General features: G+C 39.8%; 1 protein-coding gene across 2 annotated transcripts; it reads right to left on the bottom strand.

Moving 5' to 3' along the window:
• Nucleotides 1-1,125: 1,125 nt before the first annotated feature.
• LOC121970968 (polyadenylate-binding protein 3-like) lies at nucleotides 1,126-6,422 on the bottom strand. 2 transcript variants are annotated; one of them, XM_042522004.1, is made up of 6 exons: nucleotides 6,260-6,422; nucleotides 6,069-6,171; nucleotides 5,202-5,272; nucleotides 1,783-1,974; nucleotides 1,566-1,693; nucleotides 1,126-1,472 (listed from the first exon to the last, which is right to left on the bottom strand). In XM_042522004.1, exons 1-6 carry the CDS (start codon nucleotides 6,353-6,355, stop codon nucleotides 1,424-1,426), a joined length of 639 nt encoding a protein of 212 aa, XP_042377938.1. In that variant the 5' UTR covers nucleotides 6,356-6,422; the 3' UTR covers nucleotides 1,126-1,423. The 2 variants fall into 2 exon arrangements, with proteins under 2 accessions (XP_042377938.1, XP_042377939.1); XM_042522005.1 differs by lacking the exons at nucleotides 5,202-5,272; nucleotides 6,069-6,171; nucleotides 6,260-6,422 and adding an exon at nucleotides 3,299-5,143.
• Between the last annotated feature and the right edge of the window lie 9,434 nt (nucleotides 6,423-15,856).

Raw genomic sequence — 15,856 nt, 5'->3', positions numbered from 1 at the left:
ATAAGTCTTGGGGCTAATTTTTAGTAGTGCAAGTGCCTCATTGGATGTCTAACATTCCTCATGCAAATGGTTGATGTGCTAGTGAAAAAAATATCTCCTATGATTTACCTATATCTTATTGTGGGACCGTCAATACTGGGTCATTTGAGGTGAGCAATATCTTCTTTTTCTCCGATAGTCGAGGTTTTGGTTGCCTCCACAGGATGACACATATGGTTCATATAGTGGTATTATCACAGATAAGCCTGAATTAATTCCCAGAATGTGAAAGTCCCATGAATTACCTTACCCCATGTATGCGCTACTATTATTGGACAGAGCCCCCATGATTTATCTACCTCTATCTAATTAGGAGATCGACAATACTGGGATACTTGGGGTGAGCGCTATTAACTTTTGTCACATCTAGTCGTTTTGGGATTAGTTGATACTTGCATGAATATTTGTTATAATAAGTCTTGAGGTTAATTTTTAACGGATATAAAAATATTTCGTTAAGTGTCTAACCTTCCTTGTACACATAATCGCCATGTATACTAAGATAAATATCATCTATGATTTGCTCCCTTAGTGAGGTCATCCAAGAAGGACCGCCCGAAGGCTTCCCCCTTTACTAGATAGACAAATATCAAGCTTCGACCTCCATCTCCGATCCTCATCGTGTTCTATCATTTGCCTCCGTTGAGCTAACTTCGCCACCTCAATGATCTGCTCGTCCATCCCTCGCTGTCCCCGAACTGTCAATTTCTCGTCTCAGCGAGGACTAGCGACGGGAAAAGATCCTTCCTTTCGGCTTGTTCTCCCGCGGAAACGCACCATTTCAGGGGAGAAAGGAAGGAGAAGAGCCGCAAATGGGCGTCAGCCGCAGGCTTGCTTCCTCCGTCCTCTGCCCGGTGGGCGGCGACATCGCTTTAGGGTTTGATGAAGAGCAGGACCTCGATTAGACATATCTTCTTCGTTTTTCTCTAACTTCAATCTTCTGCACAGCAACTGTTTGATCGATTTCTCTCCTTTGAATCGCTCATTCCATCCAATCAAAATGGTCAAAATTCACCACAATAATTTTGCAACAGGAAATTAAGCAGGAAAAAATGGGTATTCAACAATTTATCCACCGGCAAGCAATGATCAAGAATAAACCTAAACCATCACATTAGTTAAATCTGATTACAAGGATAAATCATCCGTTATGTCCAAAGCATAAATGTCGAGTAGATATTTATAGGTTGCAAATTTCTTCCAGGAACGTTCAGCAATTTCAACAAGCATTACATGCTATAGAGAAGTTATCATATAGCCCTAAACCATCAACTAAACAACATAAAGTGTAACCAAATATGGAAGCAAGCCCCCCTCTGATATTTAGAAGCAAACCCTGAGGGATAAACATTCAGTGCACCAAGCGAAGTGAAGAATTCACTAGTTAGAAGTAGGGCCTATAGCGCATCGGCCTTCTGAATCGAGGAAACCTCCTGCAAAGAGATGCAAAGAGGATGTCATGATTAGTGGTTCTGCAGCTAATAGAATGCACCTAGGGTTAATAGGTAGAAGATGGGGACACCAACCCGTATCCGTAAGGGGAGGCATAGTAGGGTGGCATGTATGGCCTGCTATATGGATATGCCATGTAAGGATTGTATCGCCCGGGACGGAATTGCTTCAGCCCTGGAACATTCGTCCGCTTAGCTGCAACCTGAAATGAAGTATTCATCTTGTTAGAAAAACCAATTCTACTGTTTATAAGAATGCGGTAAGAACACTATTTGGGAGTAAGTAGCTCACCCTGAGTTGACGACCATGCAGCTCAGAGTCATTCAACTGAAGAGCCTCTTGGACAGCCTCCGCTTCCACAAATTCAACATAAGCAAAACCCTTGGGCTGACCAAATTTGTCAGTCAGAATAGTGACTCTGTTAACTGTCCCGCACGACTGAAAATGCTGTTGAACTTCTTCAGGGGTGCAAGCATATTCAACCTGCAGTTTCAATAACACATCAACATAAGTATCGACACTATCAACCTAGCAGTCGCTTGCCAACCCAAGATGTTGCTGAGTTACTCATAGTTGAACTGTTAGGGCTTTCTGGAGAATTCTTTAAGTATTATACAAGACAATTCAACTGGAAAACCTTATCCCATCCAGCAAGACAATAAAACATAAACGAGAGTTTTAACATTGACTACACAAATTCTAATAAGATGTATCAGCACTTTACAAGGCATCGTCAATCAAACACTCCACTTGATCATGTCTATCGTACAGAAAAAGTCAGGTTCTATGAGCATCTTGAAAGTTTTGGTATTGTATCTCATAAGTTTAGGAGCAATAACATTTTCTACAAAGTAATTGTCCATCCAGCATTCAATAGCTAAACTACACACCTACTTGCAAACCTGGTGCATCTTGTGCTATATATATTCAGGCGAGACACTAATTCATTGGCAGCCTTGCCAATAACTTAAAGATGCAATTGCAAATATAGTGCAAAGACCCTATCCAGTTCTCAATACTACACCAGCCTAATTTCTCAAGGATATGACATCAGTCTGAGAATGGACAGTGGTATTTTCAGGTTTCAGCAAAAAAATATAATGTGAGGTTGAGTCCAATCAATGTGCAGAAAGATCAACGTGGAAACAAATCGTCATCTTTTTTCATCCAACATCAGAAAACTTGAGAAGTGGATTCTTCAAACCCAAAACATTTTTTTATAATCAAAGGCTCTAACAATTACTTAAATACCAGAAAAAGATCATGCAGCTGACAATAATCCATTACGCAAAACTACAAAAAAAAGTTCCAACAAATGAAAAAACCATTTTCATTATAATCACTTTGTATTTATGCAAAAAAATCATATGCATCAATAATAATAGTCTTATTAATGCTGCCGCTATCGAGATGCAAGCCTTTTTTCCGAGGGAAATCAGCCGACAAGCTATGCCATTCATGTATGTTTCATAATTCAAATGCTATGAGTTGACTAGATATCTCATCATATAGGAACCAAAAACCAAAAAAGAACATCACGCTGATAAGGATAACCAACACCAGCGAATACATAAACTATACGATAAAAAATTAAAATTTCTATCTTTTCCACACACAAATTCTATAGCAAAAAGTCATTGAGAATCACTTAGGTGCACACCAACATGTTCTTATTTCTAAAAAATGGCAACAGTGAATAAAAGGAATTGTTTCAATGATTAAAATAACTATAAATGAAATTGGTTTCCTACATCGACATCTTAGAACTTACAATGAAAAGGTCACAAGAAGCGGTACAGACTCTCACCAGAAATGCTAAGTAACAACATGCCCAAAGTTCTCCAAACACCACAAAGGTCAGCATCTGCGCCTTAAGTTGGATAGTTACATTATGCCCAATAGAAGAATGGGCATCAAACCACCTGTTCCACTGCCTAACTTCAAACCATCAATCAGGTCACTCAATTCTTTCATGCAATCTTTAGACCAACTCTAAAATTTTTTCTCCTCCTTTTCACAAAGTTATCCGATAAATTCATTTCTCTTTTTTTTTCTTTACTTTTTATTTTGGCTATGCCACTTTTTTTGTAAGCTCTTTTTTTGGCCCAAATATTCATTTCTTCCAAACTCTTCAATATTTTTCAAGTAATTCTCCTTTTTCCCCTAAAAAAATCTCATTTTCCATTTTTTTCTTTGTAATTTTCTCAACTATAAGCTAACTATAATCAAGGGCATCCTGTACAGTGGGTAACAGAGAAGTCATAGAAGGAAGAATGCACCTGCGGCAATTATTACATGCTCTGTTAAACAAATTTCAAAAACACATGATTGTCATAGAATGAAATGCATTTCGATAGCAACATCCAAAAAGAATTCTTTTCCTATAGACTTTTTTTGATGTGTTTCACCAATGCAATGAGAATGAAAAGAATTTTAAACAGCAAATATAACCAGGCCCAATGTGCCCAAAATAATGGCAATAACCAAGTAATTACTATGAGCAGTTCGCATATAAGTTGCATCATCTCTAAGGCTATATAGTTGACCTTTTTATAATGTAGTGAAAAACTAAGGTGAAAGCCAATTTTGTGTTCTCACCTGAAGTGTATATTATCACCAAAAAAGTGTCAGAACATGGAGGAAGAAAAATTAACTAATAAACGGAGCTAACAAAAAGAATCATTTGTGAAGCAATGCTATAATTTTGGATTGAATGAGCAAGGCAAGTGATTTCCTCATGATCAAATGGTTTCTATTTATTCTTAGTTATGATCTTATTTATATTTAAGAGGCTGGATATGATGTTTTCAGATAAAAAAGTAAGAGAAATGCTTGGGGAATGAAAAGGGATATATTTAAATTTATGCAATGGGTCGTAAAGTTAGAAAGCAGTACTAAATGGTTTATATGGTTGAGTAGGTTATTGATATTGTGGTTGATAACTATTGTATGGATCTGCTATAATATCACAATGACAAATTTAAGATGTCTGGTAACTATTGTATGGATCTGCTATAATATCACAATGACAAATTTAAGATGTCTGGTAACTATTGTATAGATCTGCTATAATATCACAATGACAAATTTAAGATGTCTGGTTTGAGAATAATGAAACCAACTAATAATCATTTAGCGCTAAAATCTAGCCACACCATAACAAATTTATTTCCAATTATCATATTTCTAATGAGCACTGACACAGTTTTCAAAAAATTTGAGCATTATAGTCGACACTCCTTGCATGGCTCACAGCAAAGTAATATGCCACCAAAAAGGAAGGCAAGCTTAATCAACTTGTTGATATATCATATAATACCAGAATCTAACATCCAAACTCCAAAGAAACATCTTTATAGTTGTAGGTAGTATATTTGAAGATTGGTAAAATATTAAAAAACCTGAAAAATAAGCATCGAGTATATTTACCTGATTGGATTATTCTACAGAATTATAAATAAAAAACCTGAAAAATAAGCATCGAGTATATTTACCTGATTGGATTATTCTACAGAATTATAAATAAATAAGGTTCAAGGGTCCATTACAAGCAAAGGGTGTTGCACAGTCCAAGAAATAGAAGTCAATTATATCACATGAATCCACAGATGCAAATATCAAGTAATGTATAAACCAAAAGCACCAATCAGACAACAGAAAAGTGAAGGCCCAAACACAAGCGCATAACAAATAAAGCTGCAACAACTCACATTGCCAACATATATGGAGCGGGCATCAGCCTCCTCTTTGTTTGGTTGATTTGTTGCCACTCCATTGGGATCTACAGAATTTAGATGATAGAATTAGTCAAATACTTCTTGAAAAAAGGGAAACAAACAAAATCTTAAATCTACAAATGAAACTGAAGCACCACATTTACAACCAAAAGAACCAACAAAACCCAAGTAGAATAAAAAAATAAAGAAAATAAGATGCATATGAATACTCACTCACTACAATACCATACTACAAAATATATGATACCCAATATCTCAGGTACAAAGTGAAAAATGGGTAAGAGTACTAAGAGTAGTATATAGAGGTGAATAACACATGCAACTTGAGTCACACAACAGAAACCTCCCAACACAAAAGCAAGTGTCAGCGATGCTGTGATTTGTCTCCAGTCCATTATTTAGCACGAACATGTTAGAAATATTCATACTAGGGACATTATCTGACTTGACATTGCCAACATATTTCAGCAAATTTAAGAAGTGTAACTCCTTAATGAAATAGAATTTTAGAAACCACCCCCGAAATGAATAACACAAGGCGCAGCAATGAGTATTGATTCAAAATCGTCCTATACTTCCGTAAATTATCAGGGTAACGAAAAAAAGGACGTATTGTTATGACAATCAAACATCTAATAGCTAAAATAATAAATTCGAACACTGCCGTTATTATCATAGCCAAGTAGTATTTATCCCAACTATTTGGGATCCATCTTATTTGTTCATTCAGTTCCATTCAAGCATTATAGCAATAATAGCGTTCAAAAATATGAACAGCATCTTACGATCTAATCAACGAAACCAGGAAAGAGAGAGGATAAAAAGGGTACGAGATCGGACCTTGGCCTGAGCCCATCTCCTTCTCCACCTTGGCATGCATATCACGAAGAGCGGCCGCCTCCTCCTCCATCTCCTTCAGCCGCCTCTTCATCTCTTCCAGCTCCTGCGACTCAGACACAATCCACAATTAGGAGTACCGTTAGGGTTCGATGGAATCTCGTACGAGTAGCGGTGATGGAAGAGAGGAGTACCTTGGAAGCGTCCTCATCGGAGCGGGATATGTCGACGTCGGCGTCCATATCGTCCGGAATCTCGCCGCCGTAGACTTCGTGTTCGTCTTCGTCCATCGCCGTCACTCGAACCTGAGAGGCAGCCTAGGCTTTTGGAACTGCCCCAACAGGAGGGGCTCGGAGAGATATTTATAGGAGGCCTTCCTGTATCCGCAATCCGCATACACATTTTCTATGGGTCCTGATCTGCATAATGCCTGATATCGTCATATACGGGAAAGATACGCAATTTTCAGCATTTAAAGATTATTTTTGATATTCTCCTAAAAGCATTAAATTTTAATATTAAAAAAATATATGAACTTTTATTCGATTTTCTTTCGATTCATAGAAATATATGAAATTTAATTATTTATATGAAACGAGTAATTTAATAAAGACGCCATATTTTATTCCTTGCTTAGTTATTCCTACCCTCTCTCATACAATTATTTATTTATTTTAGATATTAACAACAACAGTGTGAGCTCCACTTATCCCCACCATCCATTCTCATCATGACCGCCCAGCCATTCAACAGCCCATATTTTGACATATTTTCCAAACGTAGAAGCCCTCCTGTGCATAGGGATGGAAATAAATCAAACCATTCGCGAATTATTGAGAACTCGGTTCGATAAAAAATTCATTTGAGTAATGACGGAGCCAGCCCGGGTGATCTACCCGGGTTGTGGGTTATGCTGACATCGATGCCGACGTCAACACCCGGGCTAACCTCCACTTTCTCTTACGTTTTTCCCTTTTTTTTCTACAATAAAATCGACATTTTTCTCTTCTCGTCGTCGTTGGGCATCCGGGCTACAGCCCGGGTAGAGCTGTACCTGGCTCCGCCCTTGCGTTCAAGTTCGTTCGTTTATCTTATCGGGCTGAGCTCGATCTCAATTTCGAGCTCGACAGTTTTAACGAGTTGAGCTCGAGCTTAAAAATATTCAGCTCGTGAGCTCACGAACATATTTGTTTATAGGCTCACAAGTCAAAAAATGAGCATTAAAACGATCTTTAAATCGAGCCAAAAAATGAGCTCTAAAACAAGCCAAAAAACGAGTTCTAAAACAAACATTAAAGCGAGTCAAAAAAACGAGCTCTAAAATGAGCCCGAAAACGAGCCCGAGCTCGCTTAATGAATTATGCTCGTTAACTATGATAATCGAGCTAATAACGAGCCGAGCTCGAACTGTTCGCGAGCTTGATAATTCCAAAATGAGCTGAGCTCGAGCCTTGTAATAAAAGTTCGATTCGAGCTCGAGCTGAGCTCGAGCCCAAATATAACTTAAACGAGCCGAGCTCGAATCTAATACTGTTCGGCTCGATTCGACTTGTTTACATCCCTACCTGTACACCCGTCTGTTCCCAACGGTGGACGAATGAGGGGTTTTCAGACATTCTGAGTGTCCGAAATTAGAGCCCCTAGACAGTGTGTGATGCATTCAACCTCATCTCCTCGACTACTCTACCTCCATGTCCCCTGTCACATTCGGATTGGCATCTTTCTCACCTACAATCATAATAAGATGAGTCCACAGACCCAGCAAACATAATCCACTAGTAGGTATACGACATAAATGACGACTTGGAGCGAAAAGTATAAAGCATAGAATAAAAATTTACTATACATGAAAGAAAACATATAAGGTTAGCATAAGAGAATAAAAACGGGAGAACATGGGATATGATCATAATAACATGTACAAGCAAAAACCATCGGTATAGTCTAAAACAATGTACTTAAGGGGAATTAGCGGTAATCGTCATTCGAGCCCGTTTATTCAGTCCATAGTCAAAACTCTAGAGGTACCTCTTAGGAGTTTTATATTCATATGACTTAGACCAACATATTTCATGTTATCATATCTGAATGGAGGAGCCCTCTCCGTAACTCATTCCGAGACACCTATCCCATACTGTTATCACACATACCCCTAAGTGTGCCATTTTTCATAATAAATAAGAGAAAACAAACATGAGTCAATGCATATCACAAATTACTGGTCAACCTGCATATTCTTATACTGTCTTTCATAAAGAACCCAACTAATTAGCATAAGTTAGTACACATTGGAAATATCAACTGTAGGACCGTTGGGCCGGCTAGAAGGGGGGTTGAGTAGTCCTGTAAAATATAAAACAAACACAACCCTTCCTCGAACTCTTTAAGCTAACACTTGCATAAATAAAGTAGAATCGTAAATTAAAAACATAAAGTAGGAGACAAGAGGTTTACTTGGTTACAACCGGAGAGGTTGTTAATCCAAGGAAGATTAAGCGCACTAAATACTCCTTCAGGCGGAGAAACCTCTTACAACGTTAAAGCACAGAAACAGAAGCTTAACTACAATTAAAGCGTACAAGTGTTTGGAAATGAAATGCTCGTGTTCGTTGAAAAGCTTCTGGACCAAAGCTATATTTATAGCCTTGGTCGGGGTGCCTGGAAGTGTTCCGGGCGTTCTGGGGGGATAAATTTTATCCCCCAATGTTCAGATCGAGATAAATCTCGATCTGGTCAACATATTGGGTCCGGGCGCTCGGAGGGGTTCTGGGCGCCCCGGGCTGGTCCGGGCGCCCCGGACTGCTCCGAGCGCCCCGGACTGTTCCGGGCGCCCCGGACTATTCCGGGCGCCCCGGACCCCCAAGTCAACAGATGTTGACTTTTCTTCGTCGAGACCTTTGCTCCGGTTCGGTCCGCCTCAGTCCGCGTCTTCTACTCCAGATCCGCTCACTTGGGTGATCTCTATCATCCGGAAAATGGCTCACCCGAAACCAACTTCCGGTCTTCTCGAGTAGGCTTCCTCCGGCTTCTCGTCCCTCTGAATCACCGCGTGTTTCCTTCTCGTCCACCAGCGTACTCATCTGCAGTCTTCGTCCCTCGGTAGCACCCCGTGCCGACCTTCTCGCTAGCTGCGTCTCTTGCTCCCCGAGCAATCTTCCGCTCCGGCTTTCGTCCCTCGGAACCACCGCATGCTTCCTTCTCGTCCGCCAGTGTACTCTTCCGTAGCACCTCATCCCTTGGACGCACCACGTGCTGTCCTTCTCGCTAGTTGCGTCTTCCGCTCGAGTACCTATGGTCCTAAGCCCCTGCACACTTAGACACAAGGTTAAAACAACACAGGACCTACTTAACTTGTTGATCACACCAAAACAACCTTGGGGTTCCAACAATCTTCCCCTTTTTGATGTGATCAACCCAAGTTAAGCTAGGGTCAAAATAGACATAAAAATGAAACAATTTATATTGCAATAACGTGCAACAAGATAGAAACATTAAAATAAAATATTCAATTTTCAATTTTCAATTTTCTACCTCCCCCTAGACTTACACTTTTTCTTCTCCCCCTTTGATCACATAAAAAATTGGGGTTGTAAAAAAAATATAAGGGTTGACACTTAGAAAATTTATAAAGATCTATTTCAATGATTTTCTGGAAAATATTTCTAAGTCAAGGAAAATTTCTAAGTCAAGAAAAATTTCTAAGTCATTAAGAACTTTTAGAAAATTTTGAGAACTTTGAAAATTTTACAATAATTTTCACAAAAGCAATCTCAAAATATCAGAGAAAATTTCTAAGTTAAAAATAACTTTTGGAAAATCGCTAAGTTTTCGTCATGAAAATTAAGAGTTTTCTCAGTAGAAAACTTTATGCATAAAATTTTTTTGGAACATGTAGAAATAAAAAAAAAATTCTATGCATTTATTTTTTTTATTTTATTTTATTTTATTTTTGCTTTTATCAGAAAGTTTTAAATTTTCATTTTAACTTATTACAATTTCTCAAATTTGAAGTAAGAAAATTTGAATATGTGAAGAATTGTATCATGTTAATATCTGTTAATAGTTTGTTGAGATACTTTAATCGACAGGCTATTTCTTTCAGCTTTAAAGCGACAAATATTAAACATGCAAGAAATTGTATTGACAAAATAATTGGTAAAAATTCATTTGACAATTTTTCTAATTTGCAAGATTCATTCAACAAAATATTTTGTAGCTTGCAAGAATCTTTTGGCAATATTTCTGATTTGTAAAATTCTTTTGACAAAATAATTTGTAATTCATAAGAATCTTTCGTCAAAACATTTTGTAATTCAAAATTTTTTTCGATAATATTCTTAATTTGCAAGAAGTATTTGGCAGTTGATTTTCTAATCCGAAAAACTCTTTCGATGATTCAATTTTTAATTCGCAAAAATCTTCAGGTAATTTTTCGATTAATTGAACCAGTTGTTCAGAGGGTAGAGGCCATACCTTACTTACCTCGTCGGCTGTTGGTTCTCCCCCTATTGAATTACTTTCTTCCGAAGACTCTCCCCCTTCATCGATCCTTGTCTCGGTTGAGCTTTCTTTATCTTTAGGTGGGTCTTCTGCTATGATTGTTGTTTCGGCAATTTCTTTAGTCTCGAATTCAGCTTCTTCTGATTCTTCATGAATCTTCAAGAACTTTTCCCAGAGTTCTTTTGCACTTTTGTATTCATCAACTCTATCGAGATCTTCATTTGGTATTGTGCTTAGGAGGTGAAATTTAGCTTGCCCGTTTGCCATAAACTCCTCACGTTGCTTGTGGGTCCAGAGACATTTATCGATTTCTTCTCCGTATGCGTTCTTCGGTTCTTCATAACCAAATTTCATTATTGAAAAAAATATCAGAATCAGAGTTTAGATATACCTTCATTTGTTGCTTCCATAAAGGAAACTCTCCCTCGAATGCTGGTGGGTAGTCGCTAGCTCCGGTCATCGTTTTGTTTCTTCAGACGGCGGTTAGTCCTTCTGAGGTGTCTCAGCTCTGATACCACTTGTAGGACCGTTGGGCCGACTAGAAGGGGGGGGGGTTGAGTAGTCCTGTAAAATATAAAACAAACACAACCCTTCCTCGAACTCTTTAAGCTAACACTTGCATAAATAAAGTAGAACAGTAAATTAAAAACATAAAGTAGGAGACAAGAGGTTTACTTGGTTACACCCGGGGAGGTTGTTAATCCAAGGAAGATTAAGCGTACTAAATACTCCTTTAGGCGGAGAAGCCTCTTACAACGTTGAAGCACAAAAATATAAGCTTAACTACAACTAAAGCGTACAAGTGTTTGGAAATGAAATGCTCGTGTTCGTTGAAAAACTTCTGGACCAAGGCTATATTTATAGCCTTGGTCGGGGTGCCTGGAAGGGTTCCGAGCGCCCTGGGGGGATAAATTTTATCCCCCAACGTTCAGATCGAGATAAATCTCGATGTGGTTAACATACTGGGTCTGGGCACCCGGAGGGGTTCCGGGCGCCCCGGGCTGGTCCGGGCGCCCCGGGCTGGTCCGGGCGCCCCGGACCCCCAAGTCAACATATGTTGACTTTTCTCCGTCAGGACCTTTGCTCCGGTTCGGTCTGCCTCGGTCCGGGTCTTCTGCTCCGGATACGCTTACTTGGGTGATCTCTGCCATCCGGAAAAGGGCTCACCCGAACCCAACTTCCGGTCTTCTCGAGCAGGCTTCCCTCCGATTTCTCGTCCCTCAGAATCACCGCGTGTTTCCTTCTCGTCCACCAACATACTCATCTGCAGTCTTCGTCCCTCGGTCGCACCCCGTGCCGACCTTCTCGCTAGTTGCGTCTCTTGCTCCCCGAGCAATCTTCCGCTCTGGCTTTCGTCCCTCGGAACCACCGCACGCTTCTTCTCGTCCGCCGGTGTACTCTTCCGCAACACCTCATCCCTCGGACGCACCGCGTGCTGTCCTTCTCACTAGCTGCGTCTTCCGCTCGACTACCTGTGCTCCTAAGCCCCTGCACACTTAGACATAAGGTTAAAACAACACAGGACCTAACTTAACTTGTTGATCACACCAAAACAACCTTGGGGTTCCAACATCAACTACAAAACAAAATATCAAATCTGAATTCTACTACAAACTATCTAGCTTAAGCTAGCACAATTTGGAGAGCATTAGTAACCAAAGATGAAGCATCAAATCTGAATTCTGTTGCAACCAACAAAATATTAGTAATTAACCTTAAGAGTCAATTATAAGATGATTAGATTTTTTGGGTTACTCATTGAGTTAGACTCAAATGAACCCACTCATTGGATTGAGTCCAATCCGAATTAGACACATTGGATTAATGAGTTATACTCAATGGGTTAGTCTTATTGAGTTATTGGATTAATGGTTAATCCAATATAATAATCTAACCCATTAAGAGGAATACAAAGAGACAAAAATCCTTGGTATTCATGGGATGGGATGAATATAAATAGGTTTTTTTGGAATGAATTTTTCATTAGATGAGAATTAGATGAAAATGAGATGAAAAGTGTGACTCTTAATCTTCCTCCTTCTTCCTCTTTGGGCGATTTTTGCTCTTGGCCGAACCTCCATGAGTGACTAGTACCATGAAGGTGGTTCTTCTCCGAAGGCTTCGTTCGTGTGACAAATGAAGGATGTGTTCGTGTGGATACTGTAGAGGCACGGACGCTTGATCGCACTGAAATTTGTATCCAAAGAAAAAGTTGTTGTCGGGATTGCAAAGGGCACGCAATAAATGTTGGAACCCCAAGGTTGTTTTGGTGTGATCAACAAGTTAAGTTAGGTCCTGCGTTGTTTCTAACCTTGTGTCTAAGTGTGCAGGAGCTTAGGAGTACAGGTACTCGAGCGGAAGACGCAATGAACGAGAAGGGCTCAGCGCGTCCGAGGGACGAGGTGTCACGAAGAGTACACCGACGACGAGAAGGAAGTGCGCAGTGGTTCCGAGGGACGAACGGAGCGGAAGATTGCTCGGGAGCAAGAGACGCAGCGAAGGTCACGGGTGCACCGAGGGACTAAGTCTCATGGATGAGTACTGTGGACGAGAAGGACACGCGACAATTCCGAGGGACGAAGCCGGAAGCACGCCGAGAAGACCGGAAGATGGGTTCGGTGAGCCCTATTCCGTATGTCGAGATCACCCAAGCAAGCGGAGCCGAGCAAAGACCCGACCAGTTGAACCGAGAAGAGAGACGGACCAAAAGTCAGGTTGACTTTTGGCCTGGGCGCTGAACCGGAGCGCCGGAATCGGCGCCGAATCGATTTTTCCCGGATCGAGCTGACTGATCCAACCATGGGGATAAATTTTATCCCCGTAGCGCCGGAACCCTTCCAGCGCCCACCAAGGCTATAAATACAGCCTTGTCCGAAGCTTTCAACAATCACGATCATTCTATTTCCAAACACTTGTATGCTTTAGTTGTAGTTAAGCTTTTGTTTTCAGTGCTGTAAGAGGCTTCTCCCTTTGAAGGAGTTTTTGAGCTTAATCTTCCTTGGATTAACAACCACATCGGTTGTAACCAAGTAAACATCTGGTGCCTCGTCTTTTCTTTTATGCTCTTATTTATCTGCTTAATTCATTTTACAAGTGTTAGCTTAATCGTTCGAGGAAGGGTTGTTTGTTTTTAATTGACAGGTTATTTACCAACCCTTCTAGCCGGCCCAACGGTCCTACAAGTGGTATCAGAGCCGAGATGCCTCAGAAGGACTAACCACCGTCTGAAGCAACAATGGCCGGAGCTAACGACTACCCACCAGCATTCGAGGGGGAGCTTTATTCATGGAAGCAACAAATGAAGGTATTTCTTAACTCTAATATTGGTATTTCTCTAATAATGAAAACAGGTTATGAAGCACCAAAGACAGCGAATGGAGAAGAACTCGATCTACGCCTCTGGAACGAGAAGCAGCGTGACGAGTCAATGGCAAACGGTCGGGCAGAGTTTCACATTCTAACCGCAATACCAAATGAAGATTTCGATAGAGTTGGCGAATACAACAGCGCAAAAGAACTTTGGGAAAAGTTCTTAAAACTCTACGAAGAACAAGTCGAGGCTAACTCCAACACCGATCCGTCATCTGAAGAGTCCGCAATAGCCCCAACAACCGAAGTACATCTCGAGGACACAGAAAACCCTTCTTCACTGAGCATCGTTGAAGGGGGAGAAACTTCGGAAGAAAACAATTCAACAGGGGGAGAACCAATGACCGACAAGGTAAGTAAGGTATGGACTCGAACCTCTGATCAATTAAATGATTCAATCGAAAAATTGCCTAAGGAGTCTTTCGAATCATAAATTGAATCATCAAAAGAATTTTTCAAGTTAGAAAATCAATTGTCAAACATGTCTTGCAAATCAAAAATATTATTTAAAGAATTTTGCAAGTTAGAAATTTTATCGAAAAGCTTTTGTAAATTGCAAAACATTTATTCGAAAGAATTATGCAAATTAGAAGTGTTGTCGAAAACTTTCTTCGAATATTTTTTCGAATTACAAATTACTTTCTCGAAAGAGTTTTGCGATTTAGAAATTGAGTCATCGAAAAAGTATTTCGGATTAAGAAATCTTTTATTAATAAATTCCTGCAAATTAGAATTTTTATCACAAAATATTCTTTTAAACGAATTTTGCACATTGCCGAAAGAATTTTTACAAATTAGATTGTCGAAAAATTTTATCAAGTTTATGCCATTGAAATATTTTTGTGAAGTAGAAATTCAAAAAATTATAGAAATTAACATGATACAATTTTTTGCACGTTTAATATTTGTGGCTTTAAATTTGAAAAAGTGTGATTTAAGAAGTTCTAATAAATTGAAATGGAAATTTAAAACTTTTTGATATAAGTATTAAAATAAATAAATGCATAGAAAATTCTTTTAATGTTATCAATCTTCCTAAATTTTCTTGCATAAATTTTTGAGCTTAGAAAGTTTTTTTGGTGAAAACTTAGAAATTTTAAAAAAGTTATTCTTTAACTTAGAAATCTTTTTCCTTAACTTGGAAATATGTTTTCTCGGAAAATCATTGAAATAGATTTCTATAATCTTTCTAAGTGTCAAACCCTTAGATTGTTTTTTTTCTCAAACCCCATTTTTATTGTGATCAAAGGGGGAGAAGAGGGAAAGTATAAGTCTAGGGGGAGGTAGAATTCATTTTTTCTATCATGTTGCACGTTATTGAAAATTGAAAATTGAACATTGTTTAATTTTTCATATCTATTTTTGACCCTAGCTTAACTTGGGTTGATCACACCAAAAAGGGGGAGATTGTTGGAACCCCAAGGTTGTTTTGGTGTGATCAACAAGTTAAGTTAGGTCCTGCGTTGTTTCTAACCTTGTGTCTAAGTGTGCAGGAGCTTAGGAGCACATGTACTCGAGCTGAAGACGCAGCTAGCGAGAAGGACGGCACGCTGTGCGTCCGAGGGATGAGGTGCTACGGAAGAGTACACCGGCGGACGAGAAGGAAGTGCGCGCGGTGGTTCCGAGGTATGAAAGCCGGAGCGGAAGATTGCTCGGGGAGCAAGAGACGCAGCTAGCGCGAAGGTTGGCACGGGGTGCGACCGAGGGACGAAGTCTGCGGATGAGTACGCTGGTGGACGAGAAGGGACACGCGGCAATTCTGAGGGACGAGAAGCCGGAGGGAAGCACGCTCGAGAAGACCGGAAGATGGGTTCGGGTGAGCCCTATTCCGGATGTCAGAGATCACCCAAGCAAGCGGAGCCGGAGCAGAAAGACTCGGACTAGAGGCGAGCTGAACCGGAGAAGAGAGCACGGACCAAAAA

The sequence above is a fragment of the Zingiber officinale genome, chromosome 4A, assembly GCF_018446385.1.
Source record: "Zingiber officinale cultivar Zhangliang chromosome 4A, Zo_v1.1, whole genome shotgun sequence".
Taxonomy (NCBI): Eukaryota; Viridiplantae; Streptophyta; class Magnoliopsida; order Zingiberales; family Zingiberaceae; genus Zingiber; species Zingiber officinale.
The sequence above is the reverse complement of the archived record's forward strand: the minus strand, read 5'-3'. Positions and strand labels throughout refer to the sequence as shown.

Bases quoted from the DNA above. Each gene is read 5' to 3' on its own strand.
- LOC121970968 (XM_042522004.1), bottom strand. From the start codon at position 6,355: ATGGACGAAGACGAACACGAAGTCTACGGCGGCGAGATTCCGGACGAT. The intron at 6,172-6,259 runs GTACTCCTCTCT...TCTGAGTCGCAG, and splicing joins CCGATGAGGACGCTTCCAAG to GAGCTGGAAGAGATGAAGAG. The intron at 5,273-6,068 runs GTCCGATCTCGT...TAAATTCTGTAG, and splicing joins GGAGATGGGCTCAGGCCAAG to ATCCCAATGGAGTGGCAACA.